The 24,227-nt window shown below is 29.5% G+C and overlaps 2 protein-coding genes and 2 non-coding genes across 5 annotated transcripts; 1 reads left to right on the top strand and 3 right to left on the bottom strand.

Moving 5' to 3' along the window:
* Window positions 1-2,508: 2,508 nt before the first annotated feature.
* On the bottom strand, window positions 2,509-5,600 carry LOC110626766 (splicing factor U2af small subunit B). Of its 2 annotated transcripts, none has more exons than XM_043962024.1 (6): window positions 5,247-5,600; window positions 4,546-4,632; window positions 4,365-4,446; window positions 4,118-4,244; window positions 3,543-4,027; window positions 2,509-2,785 (listed from the first exon to the last, which is right to left on the bottom strand). In XM_043962024.1, exons 1-5 carry the CDS (start codon window positions 5,481-5,483, stop codon window positions 3,565-3,567), a joined length of 996 nt encoding a protein of 331 aa, XP_043817959.1. In that variant the 5' UTR covers window positions 5,484-5,600; the 3' UTR covers window positions 2,509-2,785; window positions 3,543-3,564. The 2 variants fall into 2 exon arrangements, with proteins under 2 accessions (XP_043817959.1, XP_021628534.1); XM_021772842.2 differs by having other exon boundaries at window positions 2,509-3,417; window positions 5,247-5,599.
* A 108-nt stretch (window positions 5,601-5,708) lies between these two features.
* Window positions 5,709-5,791, top strand: TRNAL-UAA. The gene has a single exon. It is a non-coding gene; the product is annotated as a tRNA-Leu (tRNA).
* A 2,351-nt stretch (window positions 5,792-8,142) lies between these two features.
* TRNAG-UCC lies at window positions 8,143-8,214 on the bottom strand. The gene has a single exon. It is a non-coding gene; the product is annotated as a tRNA-Gly (tRNA).
* Window positions 8,215-13,500: 5,286 nt separating this feature from the next.
* On the bottom strand, window positions 13,501-18,718 carry LOC110626608 (glucomannan 4-beta-mannosyltransferase 2). The gene is made up of 9 exons (XM_021772621.2): window positions 17,906-18,718; window positions 17,706-17,804; window positions 17,257-17,509; window positions 16,313-16,423; window positions 15,557-15,693; window positions 15,263-15,376; window positions 14,975-15,174; window positions 14,661-14,876; window positions 13,501-14,169 (listed from the first exon to the last, which is right to left on the bottom strand). Exons 1-9 carry the CDS (start codon window positions 18,233-18,235, stop codon window positions 14,007-14,009), a joined length of 1,623 nt encoding a protein of 540 aa, XP_021628313.1. The 5' UTR covers window positions 18,236-18,718; the 3' UTR covers window positions 13,501-14,006.
* Between the last annotated feature and the right edge of the window lie 5,509 nt (window positions 18,719-24,227).

Raw genomic sequence — 24,227 nt, 5'->3', positions numbered from 1 at the left:
TTATTCTAAAGTTTTTTATATAACATTTTTATTTACTTTGTGGATTTTATTGAATTTTATTATTTTGGTAATACATAACAAATCGAAAATCTATTTAACATGCATTTCAGCTTCACGTCGTCAAAACGGCACCTCCGCCTTCACCTTGTGCAAAACGTTCATACGTTTTACCGAGCTGACGGAAATGCTGATTGCTTGACCTGCAGTCGAAGATTGAAACGGACTTTGACAAATATTGTTTGATGATTGACCACGTCATTGAAAAGTATTTTTGACATTGTGAATTTAAAAGATAATATTTTAAGTATTGTTAGAAAATCAGTTTTTCAAACCTAAAATTTACAAATAAATCGATAAATACAGAAAATTCATTTTTAATTTTCTTAATTTATCAGAAGTAAACCGTTTGAAGGGAAGAAAAAAAAATCAAAAATAAACTTCACACCTGTTTAGTTAGTGGTTGTGTATAGCTGATGATTATTACTAACAGCAGATAATCTGATATATTTTAAATATTTAATAAATTATAAATCGTTAGTATTAATTAATATATAAAATAATTAATAATAATATATATTAATTTATTATATTATTGAAATAAATATAAAAATATTATTTTATTACAGAACATATATCATAATTATAAATAAATTTTTAAAATATAATTATTTTTCATACATGTAAATTGATTTTATAATATAATAATAAATAATATAATTTTGAAAAAATAAATATTATAACTAATTCAATTATTATTTATTATATTTTTAAAAGTATAAATATTTATTATACTTTTAAAAATATAATAAATAATAATTGAATTAGTTGTATTATTTATTTTTTGCAGGTAGAGAGTCGCTTGCAAACACCGAACCAAGATCACGGGGAAAACCAGATCGACAGCCACCCAAAATCACGAGGAAAAAAAGACCACCCCAGACTACATCCCCATCTTGTAAATATGAAAATTGGGCTAAATTTATTCAGAAGATTTTTTTTTTTAGGTAATTTATAATATAACCCTAAAATTTAGGGAAAAATCATCATTTAATTTCCAAGCTCCCCATCTACTAGTACAATAATTTCATTAAATTCAAATTAATAATTAAAAAAAAAACTTAAAAATAAGTTACATATTATAAATATTATAACTATATAGATAAAACTATTATAAAATAAATGAAGTATGAGAAATTAAATTATTATAATTCAAGCAAGTAAAGTTTTAAGAAATTTTTTTCTCTCTTCCTTTTAAAAAACTAGAAAAAGAAAAGGGCAGAAAAATAGAATAGCACAAGATCGAAGAAGAGAAGGAAAATGTTAGTCAATGACGATTTTCGGTTGTGTTTTGGTTTCTTTATCCTCACCGTTCTATAATTTCTCCTTTCTTTTTGTTTTTGGTTGATTTTTCTTTAGTGTTTGTTTATTTCTTTTGCCATGGGGCAGGAGATGATTCACTAGGGTTGTCCCTCGCCACTGTAGTGCCAGCAATAATTTTTTTGTTGTGCTTTATTTTTGTATAAGCCTTTAATATTTTTGTGAGAATTCATTTTTACCTAGGTTATATTTGAGAATTTTAGTAACTCTGCTTTTTTTTAAAGAGGTTTTCCTAGATTTTCTTGGTTTTCCTTTACCTTTAATGCTAGCGATATGGAATCGCACCGCAACGTTCGGTAACTTCCGCACCCGTTGAAAACTCTACGTGATCTTCTCTTATGTATGTTGGTACTTATTTTCTCGAGTGCTTTTCTGCTTTGTTCTTAGTGCATACATAGCTTTTGCTTTGGTTCCTACTGTCTTCCGTTGTCGTCAGCAGTGTGGGGTTGACGGCTTTTTAGGTTTCGTTGCTATTGTAATTGGTGACCATGGCGGTGGGCGGTGCTTTGGTCGGCGACGGCATGGCGTGCAAGGCGTTTGTGGGTCAACTGGGTTGGTTGTGGGCCGTGAGTTTGTGGATTATGTGCCATGTGTCTTTGCGGACTTGTTTTTGATTTGTGGGGTTTGTTTAGAGTTTCTGAGCTGTACAGACCTTGAGGTTTTTCGTGGGTTGGTTTGTGAGTTTGGAAAGTGGGTTGATTACTTTTGTGGAATTAGCTTCTTAGGTTGAATTCTGATTTTCTAAAGGCCTTCTTTGAATCTATACCGAGTTTACGTGGCCACTGCATTGTCAAAAAATAAAAAAAAGTAAACTTTAACGAAAAAATAATTTTATTAAGAAAATAAAATTTCGAATATTAAATCCTTTATCCAACGACCAAGTTAGCTAAATTTCAATATTATAGAAAAGAAAAAAGGATTGCTTGCCAGACATAGTTAAATGTTTATATCGTCAAGTATTAAATAAACATTTCTTATCAATATCATCAGAGCTAGCTAGCTTACAAAAGCAACTTACACAATCAACTCCCAAAGATAAAACAAAATTATAATTTTCAGAATAAAACCTTTAGTTTAATCCCTATCTTTACAAGAAATAGACTAGTAACTTAAAGAAGTCAAAAGAAGTTAACAAAAAAACTTGTCAGGAATCAGAAATATGTCCATATTCAAACTCATATCAACAATAATCCAACAGTCAAAGTTACATTTTTTTCAGAAGGGGAAAAAAAAGACATAAAGAAAGAAGTCATCCAACACAGCAGCAGCAGATTGCGATCACAGCACCTAACCTGCAACAAGACCAAACGCCAGAAAATCCTCTTAACTACCTGAGCAATCCAGTTGTATCAGCTTTTGCCATGTCATCTGATAGATCCTGTAAATCCATCCTCCAACAGCAACCAACCTGTACACAAGTTTCACAGTAGCCTCTATTAAAACAAAAAACTCAACTTTGTGAAGCAGGGATACCTGAACCTGCAAAACTCATTCAAATACGTAAGCTCTCAACTAAATTCTCCTTTTTATTTATTTTTTAAATAGCTATATAATCTAACACAGGATCAATATCCGATATAGAACAGAAAATTGAATAAAAATGGTTACTAGCCTGAAAAGTGCATTGATCACAAGAGTTCCTGACTGTAATGCTCACACACAGCAGAAGCATGCATCGAATGAAAACACAAAATGCCTCATTGTTATTCTGGGAGAACAGTATCACTACTAACATAAACAATGGTATCTTAGTTGCAAATAATTGCTTCAAAATCAATTGCCAAACTTTTAAACAAGTAAAACTGGAAGCATTTGCCATAATCAGAACGCTTGATTTTGAAAATATCTCAAGTTTCAAATGATCACCGTTATAGTCATTATGGATTTCTAAAGTTAACAGACACAAGTTAATAATAAATTTGGTCAACAAATCTTTTGAGAGGTATGCATTCAATCACGCAGTCAAGCAGTATATGAATGATGACAGATGCAAAAGACATTTCACATTCCATATGACAAAACTGTGAACCTGTACACCACCTGCACAGTGGAAAATTGGCAGTAAGCTACGTATTTACTGAATAGATTGTATTGATTAGGAAAAAGGAAAAAAAGAAAAAACTACATGTGCAGGTAAATCACAAAACAAAGCTGAGGGAACTAACCAGACATCTAATTTGATTTATATCAATATACTCCTTGCTGTGGTAGAAACCGCTGATATCCATGATCCTGATTGCCATTTTGCATATAGCCATTATCACCACCTTGATGGTTATTGCAGCCAATGTCAGTATTGACCTTTTTTGCACTTTCCTGTTGTTCCCTTTCCCTGTTCCATTGGGCAATTTTAGCACGCCTCTCCTCACTGCCTTCCCTAACAGGGCTTCTATCACGCCTTCCACCGGGGCTTCTACTTCGTCCTCTCCAGTGGTCAGGGCTGATACTCCTGTGCCTCCTGCTCCGACTTCCATAATAACGATCCCGATCATCATACCATCTACCAGCACCACGACCACCATGATAGTACTCTTCATGGCTGCGATGCCTATAAGGGCTTCTGCTTCGGCTGCTATACCGATAAGGGCTTCTACTTCGGCTGTGACTAGACCTTTGTCGATACCTCCCAAATAAATGACGCCTCAACTCCCTTAGAATGTTAGATACAACACAAGTTCAGACTTGAATACAAGCATTACGCATCATGACAGAGAAATATACACAATAAAACTGTCATTACCTGCTGATTCTTTTGAGATGCATGAAATTGCAATAGCCACCACGGTTGCACGATTTCTCTTCATATTGCCTGCAGGTGGCTTCTCGGAAGTCCGTCACAGGGGAGAAATCAACAATGATGGGACGACCTGGAGACGTTGCATCCCAACCAATAATGTAATAACATTCATATAACATACAAAACATAACAGCAACATGAAACTGAAATTCAAAGATACAAGAAACAATAAAGGAAGCAGAATGCTAACCAGCATAAAATCTCCCGGTCAGGCTCTGAAGTGCTTTTGCAGCATCCTCATCCTCTCTATACTGAACATACACATTCCCCACCTATCCAAGGATAATAAACAAATGAGTTTTAACCATCAGACAATAACAAATAGGGAAATGACTAAAAGAATGAAAAACTTTCAGTTCAAGAAAATATACCATGTGGTCGGCAAGGTTGTCACAGACATTCAGGCTCTCAATTTCACCATATTTGCTTAGTTCCTCAAAAAGATCCTCATAGAAATCCTGCAATTGAAATAGACAACTGAATTCTAAGTCCAAACATAATTTTCAGGTGAAAAGTTTAACGTAAATAACCAAATTGATCATCTTTACAATAACAAACTAGTGAAAATCGAAACTAAACCACCATTACGCATATACAATCAAAACAAACCAAGTCACCAAAACCACTTTGTGGACTAAATTGTTAAACAGGAACTTAAAATGAAACCACAAAATATTGCGTTAGCTTCTTTGTTGGTGTAAACACAATTCACAGGGATATCAATGATTATAAAAGCAACATAACAAAACGGAAGACAAGGCTGGGAAATTAAACCTAATAAATAATAATAATTAAAAAAAAAAAACCATCAAGACAACAGAACTTTGAAGAAAGAAATTTTTCTGCCATTTCATGTCCAAGGCCCTAACTTAACTTTCAAATCAAAGAGAACGGGAAAACATAAAAAACAAAAAGCATTCCTTAGTTAAGGGGACAAAAAATCAATCAGCGAAGTACTGAAATCAATATGCGATTCCTATTGGCATTAACTTTTAGAATCCATCCTAACTTCAAACATATAATTAAAAGGAAATTAAATTAAAAAAAAAAACAAGGAATTCGAAAGATATACCTCAAAGTGCTCCTGGATCTTGCGGGGATCGATTGGGTTACCCTGGGCATCAACTCCAGGAGTGATCATGTCGGGACGCTGATACATATTCGAAAGCAAAAGCGTAGGACTAATAGTTGGCTTGTTATGGAGTCTAGAACATCGGTCTCCATGCCTGCACGCACCAATTTTGAAGTAAAATGGGCAATTAACCCTATCCTTCTCCGTTCCAAAAATCGACGCCAAATGCTCAGCCATCTTTTATGTGATCGATCCAAAGAAGAATCGCTGCAACAAGAAATTGCGAGTTGCAGAAGAAATTTTCTGCCTCAGAAACAGAGGAGGTAGATGGATGTTTAAATCAGCTACGAGGGTGTTTTGGTGTGCGTGCTGTGATCTCCACCGTCGGATAGCCCTTATCTAATATTCTAGATGTTTCCTGCATAACGTCTAAATAAGGAATCCTGTGAATGATAAATCAAAGCTGGTTTGCCCGAGAGGTTAAGGGGGAAGACTTAAGATCTTCTGTGCATAAGCACGCGTGGGTTCGAACCCCACAGCCAGCAATTTATATTTTTGTTTTTTTATTGCAGTTTTCCCTGAAATAATGGTCAAAGCTTTGCTTTCTTTTTTGACTACCTATTTTCTCCATTTATCTAATAAATAAAAAATATTAGAAATTGCTTAAAACATATTATAATTTATAACTTTTGAGATGTAAAAACTAATGTCTTAATATTTATTATATTTATCTCTATTTTTTACTTTTTAAATTACATATTGCTTTTCTTTTAAAAAAATAATAATTTATTTAGTAGTTTTTTAATATATTCATTTTTAATATATATTAAAAAGCTTAAATTTATTAGACGTAAAATGACTTATTTAATTGAGCCTTTATTTATCTTAAAAAATATCAAAAAAATTTACAGCTTAAATTTTTTTTTATTTATATGAAAATATAATTAAGACTATCTTTATGTGACGGATTTTTAGTTTGCTAAATAAATCATAAAACAAAGTGTGTGTACAAATTTTAAAAGTATATATATATATTTGCAATAAAATTTAACTTTAAAATTGATTTATCTCCTGTCTCATAAAGATAAAATTTATTTTTCTTTTTTATTCATTTTAAATTATAAATTAATTTTCTTTTTTAAATAATAATTTATTTATTAAGTTTTTAATATATTTATATTTAATATATATTAAAAGGTTAAATTTATTAGTCGCAACACGAGTTATTTCACGAGTTATTTCATTAAGTCTATAAATTACAGTAATACTTAATTCCTTGAAAAAATAATAAGACAAAGTTTGTTCAAAAATTGAAAAAAAGAGAAACATATTTGCCATAAAATTCAATTGTTGATAAATTGGGCCTAGTAACAATCCTAAACAGAGCAAATTCAATTGAATTTGCTATAAATTCAATTGTTGTATGAACAGTAGAACTCGATTCTTGTAACTTTGATCCGATAAGATCTGATTAGCATAACCAACATAATCACCTCCTTTTTAGAATTTTTTATCGACCAGTTAGAAGAGTGGTGCCATTACCATGGGTAATCTCCAATAACCACAAGACTGGGAAATGTTAACTTTTTACTCACACACTAAAGTTTCAAAAAAAAAAAAAAAAGCTAAAAATCAGAACTATCAAACAAATTCAAAAGGAAAAACTTTTTTTTTTCGCTCTTTATATGTACAATCAGATCAAATTTCTAGTGGGTAGGATCGAAGTAACCTTTAAACTCTATGATTAAGGGAGGCTTTGACCAGCTCAAAAAAATCATTGAAGCCATACAGGTGAAATAAATGGCTACTCAATACGTCTTTCAAAATCACGACTATCTCTCACCATCTTCACTAGACATTATAATCATTTAAATCCCATTGAAAAAAATTTTCAAGAACCTATGAAAACTAGAAAAACATAATATGCAAGGAAGAAAAAGAAAACGATAGCACTAAAAGAGATCCCTAACTAAAAGACCAACCGCCGAAAAACCACCCAAACACGTTATATATACCCTACCCAATAATGGAGAGGGTTGACCTACAATTAGATGGAAGGAGACTCCTATCGCCTTTAGGGGTAAAAAGGGACCTCCCAAAAGGTAAAAAAACTGATAAATCCTCAAAACAAAGAGTTTTACTTTTTAAAAAAAGTTTTCTTTTCAAAAAAGAAATAAAGGTGTGAACTTACTATTTCTTAGTTAGGATGTTCTGAAAATTCAGTAACTATATATTATTGTTTTAAGGAAAAATATGGTTGAGAATTTGAAATCAAATGCAATACCATATTCGTTATATATTAAATGAAAATTAAATTATTATGAGAATAGTATAAAATTTACTCTAATTAATACAAAATTTTTTAATTTATTTGAGATCAGCGGTCTATTATTAATCGGAGATTTGTAGAGAATTGCTGCAAGAAACTAAAAAATCTTCCTGAAAGCATTTGTTGCTTGAAATCTCTTGGAAATCTGAACATTTCAAGCTACTGCTCAAAACTTGATAAAAAAGCAGAAAACTTTACTGATTTTCGATTAAAATGAGTTGTCATTAAGTAGTTTGCTTCTAACAATAGACATTTGAAGAACATGGAATACAAAAAATTTAAAAATAAAATTGATAAAAAGCAAAATAAATCTGAAAATGAAGAATTACTCAAAAAAATGTGAAGAAAAAAAAATGAATGAGAACCTGAAATACTGAAAAATTAAAAATAAAATTGATAAAAAGCAAAATAAATCTGAAAATGAAGAATTACCCAAAAAAATATGAAGAAAAAAATGAATGAGAACCTGAAATACAGAAAAATTAAACATATAATTGATAAAAAGCAAAATAAATCTGAAAATGAAGAATTACCCAAAAAAATTTGAAGAAAAAATATGAATGAGAGTGCGTTTGCCGGGAGTCGAACCCGGGTCTATTGCTTGGAAGGCAATTATCCTAACCGTTGGACTACAAACGCTGAATGTGCAATTCACCTCTATCATTCTGATTTTTTCGTGTTTTGCTCCTCAGCCTACTGAGTATTAACAGCAGCTGAAACAGCTGATGTTCCCCTCCCAAGGAGGGCAGGTTCTTAGGCGTCTCGTCCGTTACTGGAAACACCACTTCCCGTCCTACTTGTATGCCATATTTTTCCAAATTCCAACATAATGTTGAAAGAAGCTTGAATTTGATAGGCTGCAAGAAGCTGAAGAATCTTCCTGAAAGAATCTGTTGCTTGAAACCTATTGAAACTCTGAACATATTCAGCTGCTCAAAACTTGGTAGGTTGGTTGGGAAACATATGGAAGCCTTAACTGAGCTTGGAGCAAACGGAACTGCCATTAAGCAGCTTCCTCTACCACTGGACATTTGAAGAACAACCTTGCAAATTTATCAAACTTCGGTTTTTTTTTTTTTCACAACATTTTCATCAAGGCTTTTGTCTACATATGGTTAGCCAGCAAATGGCGATGGCCTCTTCCTTTTGATGCTGTTGCTTGTCATGTTCTGCTTTTCAATTTCCGGCCCACTCTAAGAGCATATACTTCTCTTCAAACATGGAAGTGCCTTGATAAAGCTTGGGCTCATTTGAGTCATGAATTTTACCCAGTTGGGCCTCACTGTATAACATTAATAAAATGCCTATGCATGCTATGACAATAAGAGATGCAAAACAAATCAAATGGATCGAAAGAAGGCACGGTAGTCGTAGCGGCGGTAGAAGCTCTAGCCCATCGCTTATCGTAGCCCAGTTGCTCCAATAATGAAATTTCATATTCTGATTTTTTTAAAAAAATTATGAATAGAAAGAAGCAAATTGATGTAAACAAGAAATTAATTACCAAAAAATAATGAGAGAATACAACCAAAGAAGCTGAGCATATTGCAGCTAGAAAGAGGTGACCCCATGTGGCAGGAAAATGGGGGCCAAGTAGTTCCCAAACTAAGGGCAACATGGAGAAAGATAGGCCATTGAATGAATGTTACAATTGATAAGTCACATTCTTGCTATTATTGGAGTAATGGGTTGGAAGAAGACAATGCTTTGGCTAAAACCCAAAAACATACAGACACCAAATGGAGAGGACACCTCAACTAACACACACACACACACACATAAAATCCCTCAAAATAGACAACTGAAAGCAGTTGTTATCACTAAATTCTTAAGGCTTAATTCTTATAGTATTTTTAATCCAACCATTATATTAATCAATCTCAAGCATTGAAACAATTTTATAATCAAAGTAAGTGTCATGTCATCATTCACTCATTTTCTTCTAGATCAAATGGACTCAATACTAAAATACATAGTAAAATCAAAAAATTTATACCACCCCAACACTCTTATATTAAATTAGCCAGATATTATACTCTCCCCTCTTAAATTTACTAAATCAAAATTCAACCTTTAAATATTATGATTATTTTTACAGATCCACTAACTTTATATAATTTATTATTTGTCTGACTTTTGATATCAAATTAAATGATCCAAATAATTTTTAAATTTAATTTTTACTTGATTTAAAATAATTAATATAAATTATTAAATATTATATATAATTTAATTTTTTCTAATTCGTCGGCGGAATTACGGAAGCAGCTAGATATTAGAGAGCTCTATACATTTCCATTCAAATTCATTATGTAAATTTAAATATTAATATGGAATTAAAATACTAACATGATAGTTGTCTGTTGGTAGTTAACAGTGAATTGAATATAGAGGATGTAATTATAAATAAATTATTAATTCAAAATAAAAAAAATTAAGAATAGAAGTATAGAAAATAAAAAATTCGAGATTTTTTAAAACATTTTTCTTTAATTTATTTTTTTATCATTTTTCTTGTTTAAAATAAAAAAAAATTATTTATCTTGTTTAAAATTAAAAAAAAATCAATTACTTTGACTTAAAAAATATTTAAAATAATTAAAATAATGCATGATTTTAAAAAATTTTATTATTTAAATTGTTTGCTTGTAAAATGATTAATTCAAACAAAGCATCCATAGTAAGTAATTTGAAGGAAAAAAAAAGTATATTCTACATTTAATTTTAAATTATCAATCGTGGGACATGGATCCAATGTGCCAATACGTAAAAAGAATCTGTTGAAAAATTACAAACTTGAGCAATTAATTAATAGAATTTGGTCAAAACCTATCTTAATTTCTACAAAAACAACAATTAAAAATATTTATTTATCACATTGGTGAAAGATCCCCATATGAAAAAATGCTTATTGCATCATGTGCATGGGCAGAATTTTCGCTGTCGGCTATGATAAAAGAGTGGACCAAAGACATGGAAAAATCCAGTTTTTAATTTATTATTATTGTTTGTAAAAACAGTGTTCTTGTATTCCCTAAGCAACCCCACATCACATGACCTTTACTGAGCTTTGTCAGTGCCTTCCCATGCTTTTCTTTTTCATCTTATAGAGACTAGAGTGTTAATTTTTTTTCAATAATTTACTTATAAGCTACTGATTTTCAAAAGTATTTCAATCAAAATTTGCCATCGGAGAAAAAATAAAAGCTGGCATTAATAATTGATATATCATCTGTGCATTGCTGTTAATTTGAGAATATTAAAAATTAATGTAAATAAAAATTATTTTTCAATTAGAACAAAATCAAAATCGAAATTGATAGGACGGCCGGATTATGTTTACCTTTTATTAAAGTGAAAGAACAATATCCAGTTACTTTAAAGGATTTTCTTTTTATCAAAGTGGGATGCCTTACAAGCAATTGTGTCTTAAACCTTTACATTGTGACCATACAAATTGAAAATAGATATTTTCATTAGGGAAGTGAGGTCCTTACAAAGGGCTGTATTTTGTTTGAAGGGTGACAAGTGCTTGTTTGTCTCAATCAATTATAGGATTCTTTTTCACACAATAATTGAGAAAGGGTTATCAATGCAATGCAATGAGGTTTGGTTACTATTTATTACAACATAGGGAGATTAAAGATGAAGGTGGTTGCCACATTCATAATATAATTCCTCCACCCATTTTGGTAGGTAAAATCTTTCGGACTATTGTAAGAGTAATTTTAGTATTTTTTTTTATTAAAATCAAATTTCAATTAAGTTGAAAATTGAACCCGTTCCATCCTATTAAAATAAAACCGGCCCATGACTAGCCCTAGCAATTCTTAACAAAAACGTGGTTAAAATAAATTCATATGAAAAAGGCACAAGATTTGGTATATTCTTCGCAAAGCACAATAATTTTGCGTATGTGATTTTATAGAGCCAGCTGGAGAAAGAGATGGGTTGGCAGATAACATGTTGGTCATCCATAGAGACTATTTCTAAGTCCTAATTAATGTTGGAAACTAGAAATTTTGTATCCATTTCAAGCCACAGAACACTTTCTCTTCACATCATATGCGTTCTCAAGAATATATCAGTAACTCTTTAAAAACAAAACACGTCATCTTCTCTGTTCTAACTTTTGCCATGGGAGACATGTGCATTAAAGAGGTTTCATATCAGATCTAAAAAATAAAATAAAATGACACTAATTTCTTACTCTTTAAAAATTTTAAATTTTAATTTTAAATATGAAATATTTTAAAAGTTTGATATAAAATATTTTATACTATTCATTAATCTGTCTAGCGTAAATCTAAATTAGTTGAAACACTACAAAAATAGATTTAAGTTAACGCTTTAATTTATTTTTTTATATACTTTAATAGTAATTATAAGTCAATATTAATAATTTGAGAATCACCGTTAAAATCAGGCTATAATTATGATTTTATTAAAATATATTATTATACATAATTAAAAAATAAATTTTTTAAATTCTATAAATTTATTTGTAATCTCTAAAATGTAATAGTGTAAAACAAAAATGTAATAGTGTTAAGTAAGATTTAACAATAACAGAAATGTTGAGATGGTGAATGGCAGATGCTATGAGCATGCAGCCCATTGTCTACACCCATTTACTCAATTCTCAACCTATCAGAATGAGTTGCTTTAGAAGTTTCCATAATCTATGGCTTAAAATTATTAAATTATTTTGATTAATAGGCTAATTATTGTCCTGAGTCCCCAGAAAATCAATCAATCAAGAAAGCAATAAAAATTGTTTCTTTTACATTCCCAAAGCTCTCAAGCAAACTTTAGTTTATTTGTATTATGATTGTAGATAATTATGATTATGCCTCTCTCTTTGATTAAAGTGTAAAAAGGGTTTAAGAATAGATAATTGACCCTTCTTCTTGAAGAAACCATTTGAGCATCTTTTAAGTCTTATTTTTTTTTTAAAAAAGGTTGATGATTCCCCAAGCTAGAAGATTACTGATAACACAAATCCCATAAAGTAAAAAAGCACTGAAATACAAGTCCAGATTGGATAGTATTACAAGACATGATTCATGTTACAGGCTACAAATGATTAGGAACATTTCATCAAAAGTGATTATAGGGATGTTTTTCAATGTCTTAACCTGTAAATCATTTGTAAAATCAGATCAAGACTAAGAATGATTAAGGGTGCTTAATGTTTATATCCATTTTTCAAACACTTGGCTTCTAAGACTGGTTAGCTTTTTCTTTTTTTGCTATAATAAGCCTGCCAATGAGAGATTGTGTTGTGTTTCAATTATTACAAATATTAAAATATTTTGCAAGAGTCTGAAGCATTTAATGATATGTTCAATTACAATATGGGAGGGGAATTCCAATAAGATTTTTTGGCTGGCATTTGCATAAATGGGGTAGGTAGGCCATGGAGATTTGGCAGAAAGCTCCTTCACAGCATCTATAACTGTGTGGCATCAAATTAGTAGTGATTTTGGCTTTAACTTCTTATTACTGAAATTATTTTCAAAGCCGAAAGTTATCAATCTCAAACTCCAATAGGAGCTAATCATAAAAAAGAAAAATAATATTGATTTTAGACTTTTAATTTATTGGTATTGAAATTGTTTTTAAGATGGAGAGATTCCAAACTTGAATATCCAATCGAAGTCAATAATAAAGAAAAAGAATAGTATTGATTTTAAAATTTTAACTTATTAGTACTAAAGTCATTTCTAAGACTAAAATATTCCAAATTCGAACTCCAATCAAAGTCAATTGTATAAAAAAATAGTATTAATTTTAGATTTGAAAGGTATCAAACTCCAACCCTAGTTGAAGGCAATTGTAAAAAAAAAAAATATTTATTTTAGTAGAAGAAGTGATTTGTAATACAAACTGAAGAGAGAGAGAGAAAAAAAAAAGAAAAGGATATGAAATGTAGAAATAATAAATTTTTATTACAAATACACCCTTTAATTTCAACTATTGAAAATTAACAATTGGAGAACAAAAAAAGACAAAACCTCACAATTACAAGCAATCTATTTAATTAAATGAAATATCATTACTGTTGCCTAAAGGATATGCTGTTTCTGCTGCTTCTTTGTCCTTGACTATAAGCAAAAACATCAGCATTTTCTCTTCTAGTATTTTTTTTTTTTTTTCTTTTTCCTTCTACTTTCACTTGAATGATTCAGGTTTAACATTTTCCAGGGTGGCATGAATATTGACTTCTGATGCCAATCATGCATAGAATGACCTATTTTTTCTTAAATGAGCTGAAATTGCTGGAATTACAATCAATTGTTGCTGATATATCCCCACTTATATATTGTGTTGCACTTGCAGATGACTAAAAAAACATAAACACAAACATCAAAAACACGAAATCGGCTGCTCGGATTCTTCCGTTTTACTAGCTTCTCCTGTTGCTGCTGCTAAGAGCTGGGGATGATGGTACCAACGTAGCCGATTCCGGTGATAAAGAAGGTAATTGTTTGGAGGAAAAGGTATACAAAGTAGTTGTTCTTGCCATGGACAAAGTCGTAACATCCACACAAGAAAAGGAATGCTGCAAATCCCAGCTCCAATGTGTTGAGCCTGTTAAATCACCAACAAGAACAAAATACATGTTACAAGAATCTACCCATTTATTTAATCTAAAGATCAGAATTAATAACAAAAAGAAATTGGAATGATTGATTGAATAGATGCTGTCATAAGATGTCACATGACAAGAATCTTAAACTTATCTATTGTCTACTATCTCAACTAAAAAATTGTCTGAAAATTAGATAGAGCAGAACCCCTGTCTTCTTGCAACTGAAACTATAAAACTACTCTGCATAAATAAGTTCCAACTCTATTTGCTTTCTTCTTAATCTGCATAAAAAAATAATATAAAGATTCTCAACTACTATTATAAATAATGATATGTGGATTTGGTAGTTTGGTCATTTGCTCCACCATCACAGTTGAACACAAAAGCTATTAAATATATGCCAAAGCATGAGACGTTCACCTAATTTTTTCTTTCTTTTTTTGAAATTTTAATTATGTGCTCCAATATCAGAAATGTTCAAGATGTTTACCTATCAGTGAATTTGAAACGAGGTCGTTTAATCGTTTTAACATTGGTCTTGTTCTTGGAAGCATCAGCATTTTTCTGAAGTGTATTTCCAAGTTTTTCAGTGACAACCCACTCATTAGCTCTTCCTGCTTCTAGCAGACCGATAAATGTCGCCTTTGTTCGATGAAAGGACATCACATTTTCGAACAAGATCCAATAGAACAGTAAGTGAATTGACCTGCAAGTTGAAGAAACATGTTAACAGCAGAGATTTAGCTGAAGCAGGAAGGATGTAAGAACAATGACAACAATTAATGAATAAAATTTGCCTTATACCTTGGAGTTCCTACTGAATTGAGAATGGTAATAATGGAAGGGATGTAAACAGCTCCCCAGATTGGAACTTCAACCTCAGGAACCAAAATGGTCAATGGAAGAACAACACAGTAGAACCAGAAGGTGACCATATGAGCAATGAGCTTGCGAACAAAGAAGAAGCTGTAGATTACATAGACTTTCTTCCAGAATCTCACTTTCTGAAATGTTCAAATCAGCTTAAGTTAGAAAATCATTGGAAACAAATCAGAAGTGTTATAATAAAAAAAAATCTTCTTATGAACTAACCTTATTTCTAACTATTTCCATCACCATTTTCCTGAACAGATTGGCAGGACCACAGGACCATCTGTGCTGCTGGAACCTGAAGGCCTTGAAAGTGCTAGGAAGTTCACTTTTCACCTGCCCAAAAAGAAAGAGTGGTAAATTATTATATATATATATACTGTCAGAGTAATTTAGTTTCGTGCCGAGTAAACCCAGTAAGAGGTAAAATGCATAACCAGAGAGTGAACTCGAGAGTATTGGTTAAACTCCATATATAATAATTGCAATTAGCCAATTAATGAAGTAATTACATACCTGCAGGTCACCAAGGTAAACAAATTTCCATCCCCTGAGACTCGCTCGGACGGCAAGATCCATATCTTCCACGGTGGTTCTGTCCTTCCACCCACCAGCCTCATTAATTGCAGCAATCCTCCATACCCCAGCAGTGCCTGCATTACATTTAATTTTCATAATTAAAATATCTTCATTATTACAATAAGAGTACAAAGACAACTCAGACAGCATGTTGTCTGATAAAAGGCATAACTAATGTCACAAGTCATTGAATTATTTCACTTTTGGTAACTCTTTTTAGACAGGTTGTTAACAGTCTCCTTCATTGAGAAAAATAAAATAAAATTATATATATCTTAAGAACAATTCAAAGGATGAATCCATGATACCCACTTGAAATTACATGGAAATTAATCAACTCATTATTAAATTTTGAATTACTTGAGGGAGAAAGTAATCTACTAAATACAAGCTTTTTAATTTTTAAATTTTTGCTCAAATATTCTAATTTTGTAATTAAAAAATAGAAAAATTTTAAATTAGTAATAAGAACAATCATCATTAAAGGTCAAAAGACTGAGTCAATTTTATTTGTTCAAAACCAGTCCGCAGTCACTCTCACACACTAAAGACTTTATGAGTTTTTCACTTGGGTAGCCATTAAAATAAGCATGAGCAATGTAGTTGAGCAATGCATATTTCACAATACCCTTGATTGGTAATTTAAAAAAAAAAAAAGAAAAAAAAGGAAAAGGTTTTTTTTTAATTTTTTACCATTGAAGCCAAAGAATGCATGAGTTGATGACCCAACTTCTTGCTCCACAGTGAAATGGTAATCCAATGACATCTCTTGCATCCTTGTCAATAGGCATTCATCTGCATTCACTGCACAAATTTGCCACAAAATTAAAAAAATAATAATAATTGAATATAATCAAAATTATATTATTATTATTATAGTAATTACTTAAATTAAATTTTGCCACGTCAAAGAGAGAGCACGAGGTAATCTCTTTATCCAATGTAACGGACTTTAATTTCATTTGTCTTAATTTAATTTTATTTTATTTTAATTAATGTACTATAAAAAGTACAAATTCGAAGTGTCGGCAGTAAGGGTAGGAGGTCCCACTCGTCACCCATGGTCTCTATACAGCAGCACGTGACCAAGAAGTGGCGGTGGCTCATGCCGCTAGAACTAATAACTACTCGAAATGACAAAATTGCCCCTACAACCTTTTCCATTTTCCCCAACTAATCCCTGGAGAACTCCCATTCAGCCATTCTTCATTTCTTGTTTTCCTCCAACTCAAATGACAAAAATACCCCTAATGCTAATTAAGGAAACCTATCTAATTACTATCAATAATCAAAGTGATTTAAGGTATAAAATTAAGGATTAAGAACCAGAATTTCTTTCCTTCCAACTAATCACATTATTATGCTGATTGGAGCTGCTAAAGTGGGTGTATGATTTACTCATTTTACGATTTTACCCTTAGTGGGGTCGTGGTCCCAGGGCAAAAGTGACCACCATCCCCGTGATTGGTGGGGTTACTAATGGACCCCACATAAACCCCATGCAAGTGCCAAGTAATAGAAGAACTAATCTGCTGTCCGAAACAAACAAAATTTTTACAAAGACCAAACCATGGTCGGACCACCGACACTCGACGCTGTTAAAATTTAAGGAATCTTAATGGCGATTATGAGCTTACCAAATCTCCAGCGACCTTGAACAAGAGCAATGTCAGGATTGTGAACCAAGAAAGGAATGGCTCGTCTGAGATAGTCAGGCTCTGGCTGGAAATCAGCATCAAAAATAGCCACGTATTCACAGTGTTTAACGTAGCTTCTCTTAAGCCCTTCTTTTAAAGCCCCAGCTTTATAACCAACTCTATTTTCTCTGATTTGGTATCTTATGTTTATTCCTTTGCTTGCCCATCTCTGGCACTCTAGCTCCACCATTTGCTGCAACAAAACGTCACCGTTTAATTCATTAGCAGACCAGAAATGACGATTATGTGACCCATTTGACCTTTCTAGGCAAAACCCAGATCAGAAAAGGCAAAAGTAAATACGTAATGAGCTCGCACAGGAGCTGAAATTATTTGAAGAATCAAAAGAGTGGTTGAAGTGATTGGTTTTCTGTTTATTTTTTTAGCACCTTGATTTCTGGGTCGGTTGAATCATCGAGGACTTGGATCACCAGACGATCTGCTGGCCAAGAAAGATTAGAAGCTGCCCCAATTGAGAGCTTATAAACCTGTCACAAAAACACCGATAATGTCCTGTAAATTGCCCAGAAAGAAACAAACAGAGTAAAAACAGAACAAGAAACAGAGACAGAGAGAGGCAGAGCGAGACCTCTCTTTCATTGAACATTGGGATTTGAACAAGAACAACTGGAAAATTCGAATTGCCTGATTCCAAATCTTCTTGCAGAGGTTCCCACTTGTAACGTTTTTCAGGTTTCTTCCAGAAAAGCTTAACAAGGATTATAACAATACCCATGTAAAGCCTCTCCATGAAAAGCATGAGTGACATAGTTAAGCAGATATAAACACCAAGTTTCAATAGAGGAACTATCAATGGAGCTTTGATTAGCTCCCATATGAGTCCAATTTGGGCTCCAATGTCATCGCTGGACACCTGGAATGATTCTGGTATAATGAATTTTGGTGAATCTTCAGCCATTTCTGTTTTTCTTTAAAACAGAGCAGAGCAGAATAAAAACAGAGGAAACTAGGAGATGAGGTGATGATGATAAGTAAGCTAAATTCACTAACAAACAAACAAAGGTGAGTACAAAAACAAGACAAAGTAGATCTGTTTCTGATATGGGTATTGAATTGTTAACAATGTAGATGAAAATGGTTGTTTGTATAACTGGTAAAAACCCTAAAGTAACACAGAAACAGGCGTAAGAATAGTGAAGCCCAATTCAGGTCTCTCCATTTCTTTCTTCTCTCCTTTTTTTTCCTAGAAAAGGAAATAAAAAAACATCTCTACTTTCCAACTCTTTCAGAGCCTCCTCTCTCACAATCTGTCCCAGCCAATACTTCTGTTTCTTTTAGCAAAATGAACCAGAGACAGGCAGAGGAAGAGGGAGAGAGAGAGAGAGAGAGAGAGAGAGAAATGGCTGTGATTTGTATGTGAAAGAGAAGGGCAATAGATAAAAGAGAGAGAGAAATGGTGTTTTATAGCCAATTTGGATACTATTTGGAATTTAATTACTTTCCTATTCAAGCTGTAATATTTTACTCAACTTTCCAAGATTTGTTATATGAAATTCTTGGTGAGGGTAAATTTGTCATTGAAGAGAGAAAGAAAAATCAGCAGAATTACTGCAATAGCCCTGAAAAGCAAAATTACCAGTGATTGACCTGTGAAAAGCCCATCTAATAGAAGCCAAAGTTTGAGGACTTGAGTTGAGGAAAATGGAAATTCAGGTTGATAACAGGCTGAGATTGCTCCTGATAAGCTTAAAAGTACATCTGTCAGGGTCAAATGCTCAAGGGAAAAAGGGGAAAAAAGCAGTTGGAGGTGAGAACCATGCAGGCAAAATTTTGGAAAAAGGATGGACTCTTGCACCATTATGGCCCAACTTTGTCTCTTTTTGGCTGGTTTTTACTCTTTACATTTTCTTGTTTATCAAGTCATAATTTGAGATAACCCTCAAGACAGGAGCCAGGATGACAGTTTTTTCTCATTCTGAATTTCAACTATACGTATTTAACACTTTTAAAATAAAAAATAGACAGTGTTCACTTAGATGATTAAAATAAAAAAATAAAAGAACAAAATGATTAATTTGTAACTTGTTTTAGGATTAAACCCAGATCAACAAATTGATTTGTCCCTCTTTTACCTAAAAAAATTTTAAAGAAATTATTTGTTGTTTAATGTGAAAAAGTTGCCCTCTTGTTTAGTAAAAATTATGTCATCCAACTATATTTTTCTTATCATAGTTTGTTTAAAGTAGACTAATCTTTTAAAAGAAAAATAATTACTATTATCTTAAATATAGAAAAGCATTTTGTTAGGAATTATCTAAAGTATAACATAATACTCATGATTGTGATTTATCTGTCTCCTATTGATTGGATATTCTTCTTGTCTTTAATTTTCATTTCCATGCAATAGCATGGAAAATTTTCTTTTGCTTTGTTTGGAAATTAAAATTATTAATATTTCTGAGATCTGGGATAGGAGGATTTTTACATTTGAATGGGTGGTTTAATTTAGCGAATAAATTAAACAATTGAGATTGGTCCTAAAAGAAATAATGGGAATGATAAACAAAGTGACCAAATCTGAATTGAATTCAGCGAGATTAAGATTTTTAAGAGTGGTGGTTTTTATATGATCTATGCTCCTCTTTGAATTTTATCAATACTATATATATTTTCGATTGTTTTTGTAACACGTCATATCAAATTAAATAGAAATATTTTTTATAAACATATTAAATAGTTCATTAATAATAGACAGTTGGTTAATTCACACGGAGTCGGCTAATTCATACCGTCAGTTTAATTTATTATTTATACATTTATAATCGCAAAAATATTTTAAGGAGAAGAGCAAACTGTAATAGGTCAATATTTTAACTCCCATTCCTTCAAATTATATCTTGCTTACCAAATTCATATTGTGCCTATACTTTATACATTATAAATTAGACAGAAATTTTATTCATTAGTTTATTTTTTAATTAACTCTCATATTTGAAAACTTCATAAAAAAAGAATTTGTTTCTTTTCAATTCAAAAATTAATTTAAAAAAAAAATAAAAATAAGGTCAAACATGATTATATTATGTGAAAATTAATTTAAATTATTTTTTCTAAATAAATAAAATAGAATGGTAAATTTATAAAAATGTCAATGAAATAGATATATAAGGATAAGGTTTTGCATAAATTCCAGAGAAATCAATCCGTCCAAAGAAATATTATAAATTAGGCTCTAAACTACTAGCATCTTTTTTCTTTAAAATGACTACATTAGTTCATAATCAATTAAATGAAAATCCCATTTTAAAATTGTTATTATTAAAATATATCAAATTACAAATTTAATAAATATTTAAGAAATAATATATATATATTATTTTTAAGACTCAAATAACAATATTAATTAAATAAAATATAATCATGGTATCGATATAACAGACATAATTGAAAACCTAACGTTATCTGAGAATCAACGGAGTAGAAAGAGGAAACATAAAAGTTTTGTTGGTATTAGTATTTATTTTACATTAATCACTCCGCACATAATGCCACTCCTTAAGCTCTTCGTACACTAATTGAGTCTTGACCACGCCCACCTTATTACAAATTCCCACTCCTTCTTTCTAACTTCTAACTACCAACCCAACTAAATTAAATAAATTTAAATTTTAAATTTAAATATTTATAAACATACAATCAAATTAGATTAAAAAAAAATCAATCTGAATTAAACCCCATGTGTACTCTCTACTTAGCATTAGATTACTTTCCAAGATAAGAAAATTAGAATATTTTATTTTTTAAAAAGGTTGATTAAATATGAAAATCAAATAATAGTGGATAACGTATGAAAAGCTTGAATTTGTATAAAATAAATTTAGTTTTTTTTTCATGCATTTTTATTTATCACTTTTGGAAAATTGTTTGCTCAAAGTTTTTTTTTGTTGTTTTAATTTTACAATTTCTTAAAATCGATTTTAACATTTATCTCTCTATCATTTTTAATTATCCAACTGGAGGGGTGACCAGTATTCGGTTCAAATCGAAAAAATCGATCGAATCGAATTAATTTTAAAATTTGATTCAATTTTTTATTCAATTCGGTTCGATTTTTAATTTCAGAAATTTTAATTATTTCAGTTCGGTTCGGTTTTGATAAAAAAAATTAAAAAAGCCGAACCGAACCGATTAGTATAATAATATGTTATTTTGAAATTAAATTATATTAAAATTAAAATATTTTAATTAAATTTTAAAATATTAAAAATAAAGTGTAAAAAATAAAAAAATTATTAAAAATCAAAACCGATCAAATCGAACCGAATCGAAATGAATCATATCAGTTTGGTTCTATTCGGTTTCTGATCAAAATCGATTCGGTTCGATTTTTATAAATACTAAAATTTTAATTTTTGATTTATTCGGTTCGATTCGATTTTGAACCGAACGAATGCTCACCCCTATTTATAGCTTAACAAAGAATTATTAAAATTTTAAAATAATTAGATAAAATAGAGTAATTAACTTAAATCAATAGTATTTTATTATTGAAATTATGCAAAAGCTTTAAACAATAAAAAAAACAAAAAAATATTTATTAATTAAATATTTACATTAAGATTATATTTTAATTAAATTTATATAAAATTTGATATAAATATTCAATTTAGTAATTACTCTCTCATCGTCCCATATTTTTTACTTATTTTAATAATATATAAATTAACTATTATAATCTTATTTAATTTTATTTTTTATTTAAAATTTTTCTCAAAATACCTTTTAATATTTAATAAAATTTAATATATTTAAGATAAATATACTTGAAAAGTTAATAAAAGTTATTATATTTTTTAATATATATAAAGGGATAATGTGAATAAAAATTATGAATCGGATAGAGTATTAAATTAGTCATTATATAAAAAAAAAATATTATTTAATTTTTATAATATTGAAAAATTCACTAATTTATTTTTATTTTAAAATATCTATTAATTAATTTATTCATTAAATTTAACTATTAAATATTATAAAAAAGTTTAGAATACTCTGAAAAAATAATAAGTAAATTTTTTAAAAATATGAGAAAATAACTAATAAATTTTTTAAAATCATAAAGAAAAATATTTAATAGTAAAATTTATGAAAAGATGAATTAGTATATTTTTTAAAATATTATATATATTTTAATATATTTTTTAAAATTAAAAAAATTAAATAATGAGTTTTTTATATTATAAAATTAAATAATAATTTTCAGATATTATAAAAATAGCCTTTCAGACGATAAGGTTTAATAGTCCTATGAAAATTGAATAGGGTGCTTTATTCTCTATTCTCTTTTAGATTGAAAAAGAGTTCACAATACTAACATCAAGATTGATACCTTGCTTGTAACTTTTATTTTTATTTATAACTTTAATATAATTTATAAAAATATATATTCTATTTTTTATTTTCAAATTTCATAATAATTAAAAAAAAATTAAGATATTTGTTGATACATCATTCGAAATAATATTTTTTTAGCAGCATTTTTTATTCCAAAAAAAGCTATTCCCATTTTCTTTATTTTTTCATTATTATTTCGTTTGAAATTATTTATTTTTTTTAAAAAAATAATTTAAATATTTTTTTATAAAATTATTGATTTCAATTTCATTTAAAATATTTTTTTTCATGTTAAAAATGTTTTAATTTTTTTTTATTTAAAAAGAATTATTGATTTTGAAAAGGTATAAAAAATATATTAGTAAAGTAAAATGTTCGAAGTTGAAATTTTCAGAGACAATGGAACATGACATTGCAGAGAATTTTGAGGTCTGCAAGGAGTACTTTTTTAATTTTATTGTTGAATAAATAGGAAAGGGACTCCTCACTTGCAATCTTTTATTGTGTTTTCTTTATGGTGGGGAATGGTATCATGATTATTTTTTTTATATATAATTATTTTTTATGTATAAAAAAATAAAATAAATAAAAATTATAAAAAATAAAAAAAGATAAATATTAATAATTTCAATTAATTGAAATTAGCTTTATAAATTACTAATTCAAAGTAGTCATCAGACAACCATGTGGATCATTAATGACATGAAATTTAGGGTTTTAGCTTTAATTAATGACATGCATCTCAGGGTCATGTCTTTCATTAAATGAAATTTGAAATAAATTTAAATTAAATATTTATATTAAAAATATACAGATTTTTATTAAAACAAATACACAAATAAACATTTAAAATTAAATATTTAATTTAACAATCATTCACAAACTTTTAATCTCAATTAGAAAGTTGAGAATTTAGTGTTTCCACGTGATCATGATGTCCCTATTTTTTCCTTAAATAATCAAAATATAATAATTTAACTTAAATCATTTTTAATTTTATCTAAAATATTTAATAAAATAAAATATAAAAAATATCTTATAATTTTATTGATTTTTCATTTTAAAATATGTGATTATTTTAAAATTTGTAATTCAATTTTATATTATAATAATACTCTGTGATATAAGTTTTATATAAATTTAAAATTTAAAAATAATCATTATTTATAAATAATACAAGTTAAATTACAGATTTTAAAATAAAAAATTTATGAAAATATAAAATAATTTTTTTATATTTCTAAAAGGAAGAGTGCTATGATTTTAAATCAAATTATAAATATTAGTGACGTAAACTATAATTTTGTTTGATATTTTAAATTTAAAAAATTAATTTTATTACAGATAATATACAACCAAGAAAAATTAATTTCTTGCTTTAATATTATATTTTTTTATTAAATATAATTTCAGTAATCTTGCGAAGTAGAGATCTTTAGCTCCAGCTGATGCTTTACAAAAATTGTCGGTCGGTTGATTCTTCAACCTTTGGATTCCAATTTCTTTTCTGTATATATTTTTGTTTTTTTATGCTTTCTTTTTAATAAAATAAATTG

This window comes from Manihot esculenta, chromosome 11 (genome assembly GCF_001659605.2).
Source record: "Manihot esculenta cultivar AM560-2 chromosome 11, M.esculenta_v8, whole genome shotgun sequence".
In the NCBI taxonomy this organism is placed as follows: Eukaryota; Viridiplantae; Streptophyta; class Magnoliopsida; order Malpighiales; family Euphorbiaceae; genus Manihot; species Manihot esculenta.
The sequence above is the reverse complement of the archived record's forward strand: the minus strand, read 5'-3'. Positions and strand labels throughout refer to the sequence as shown.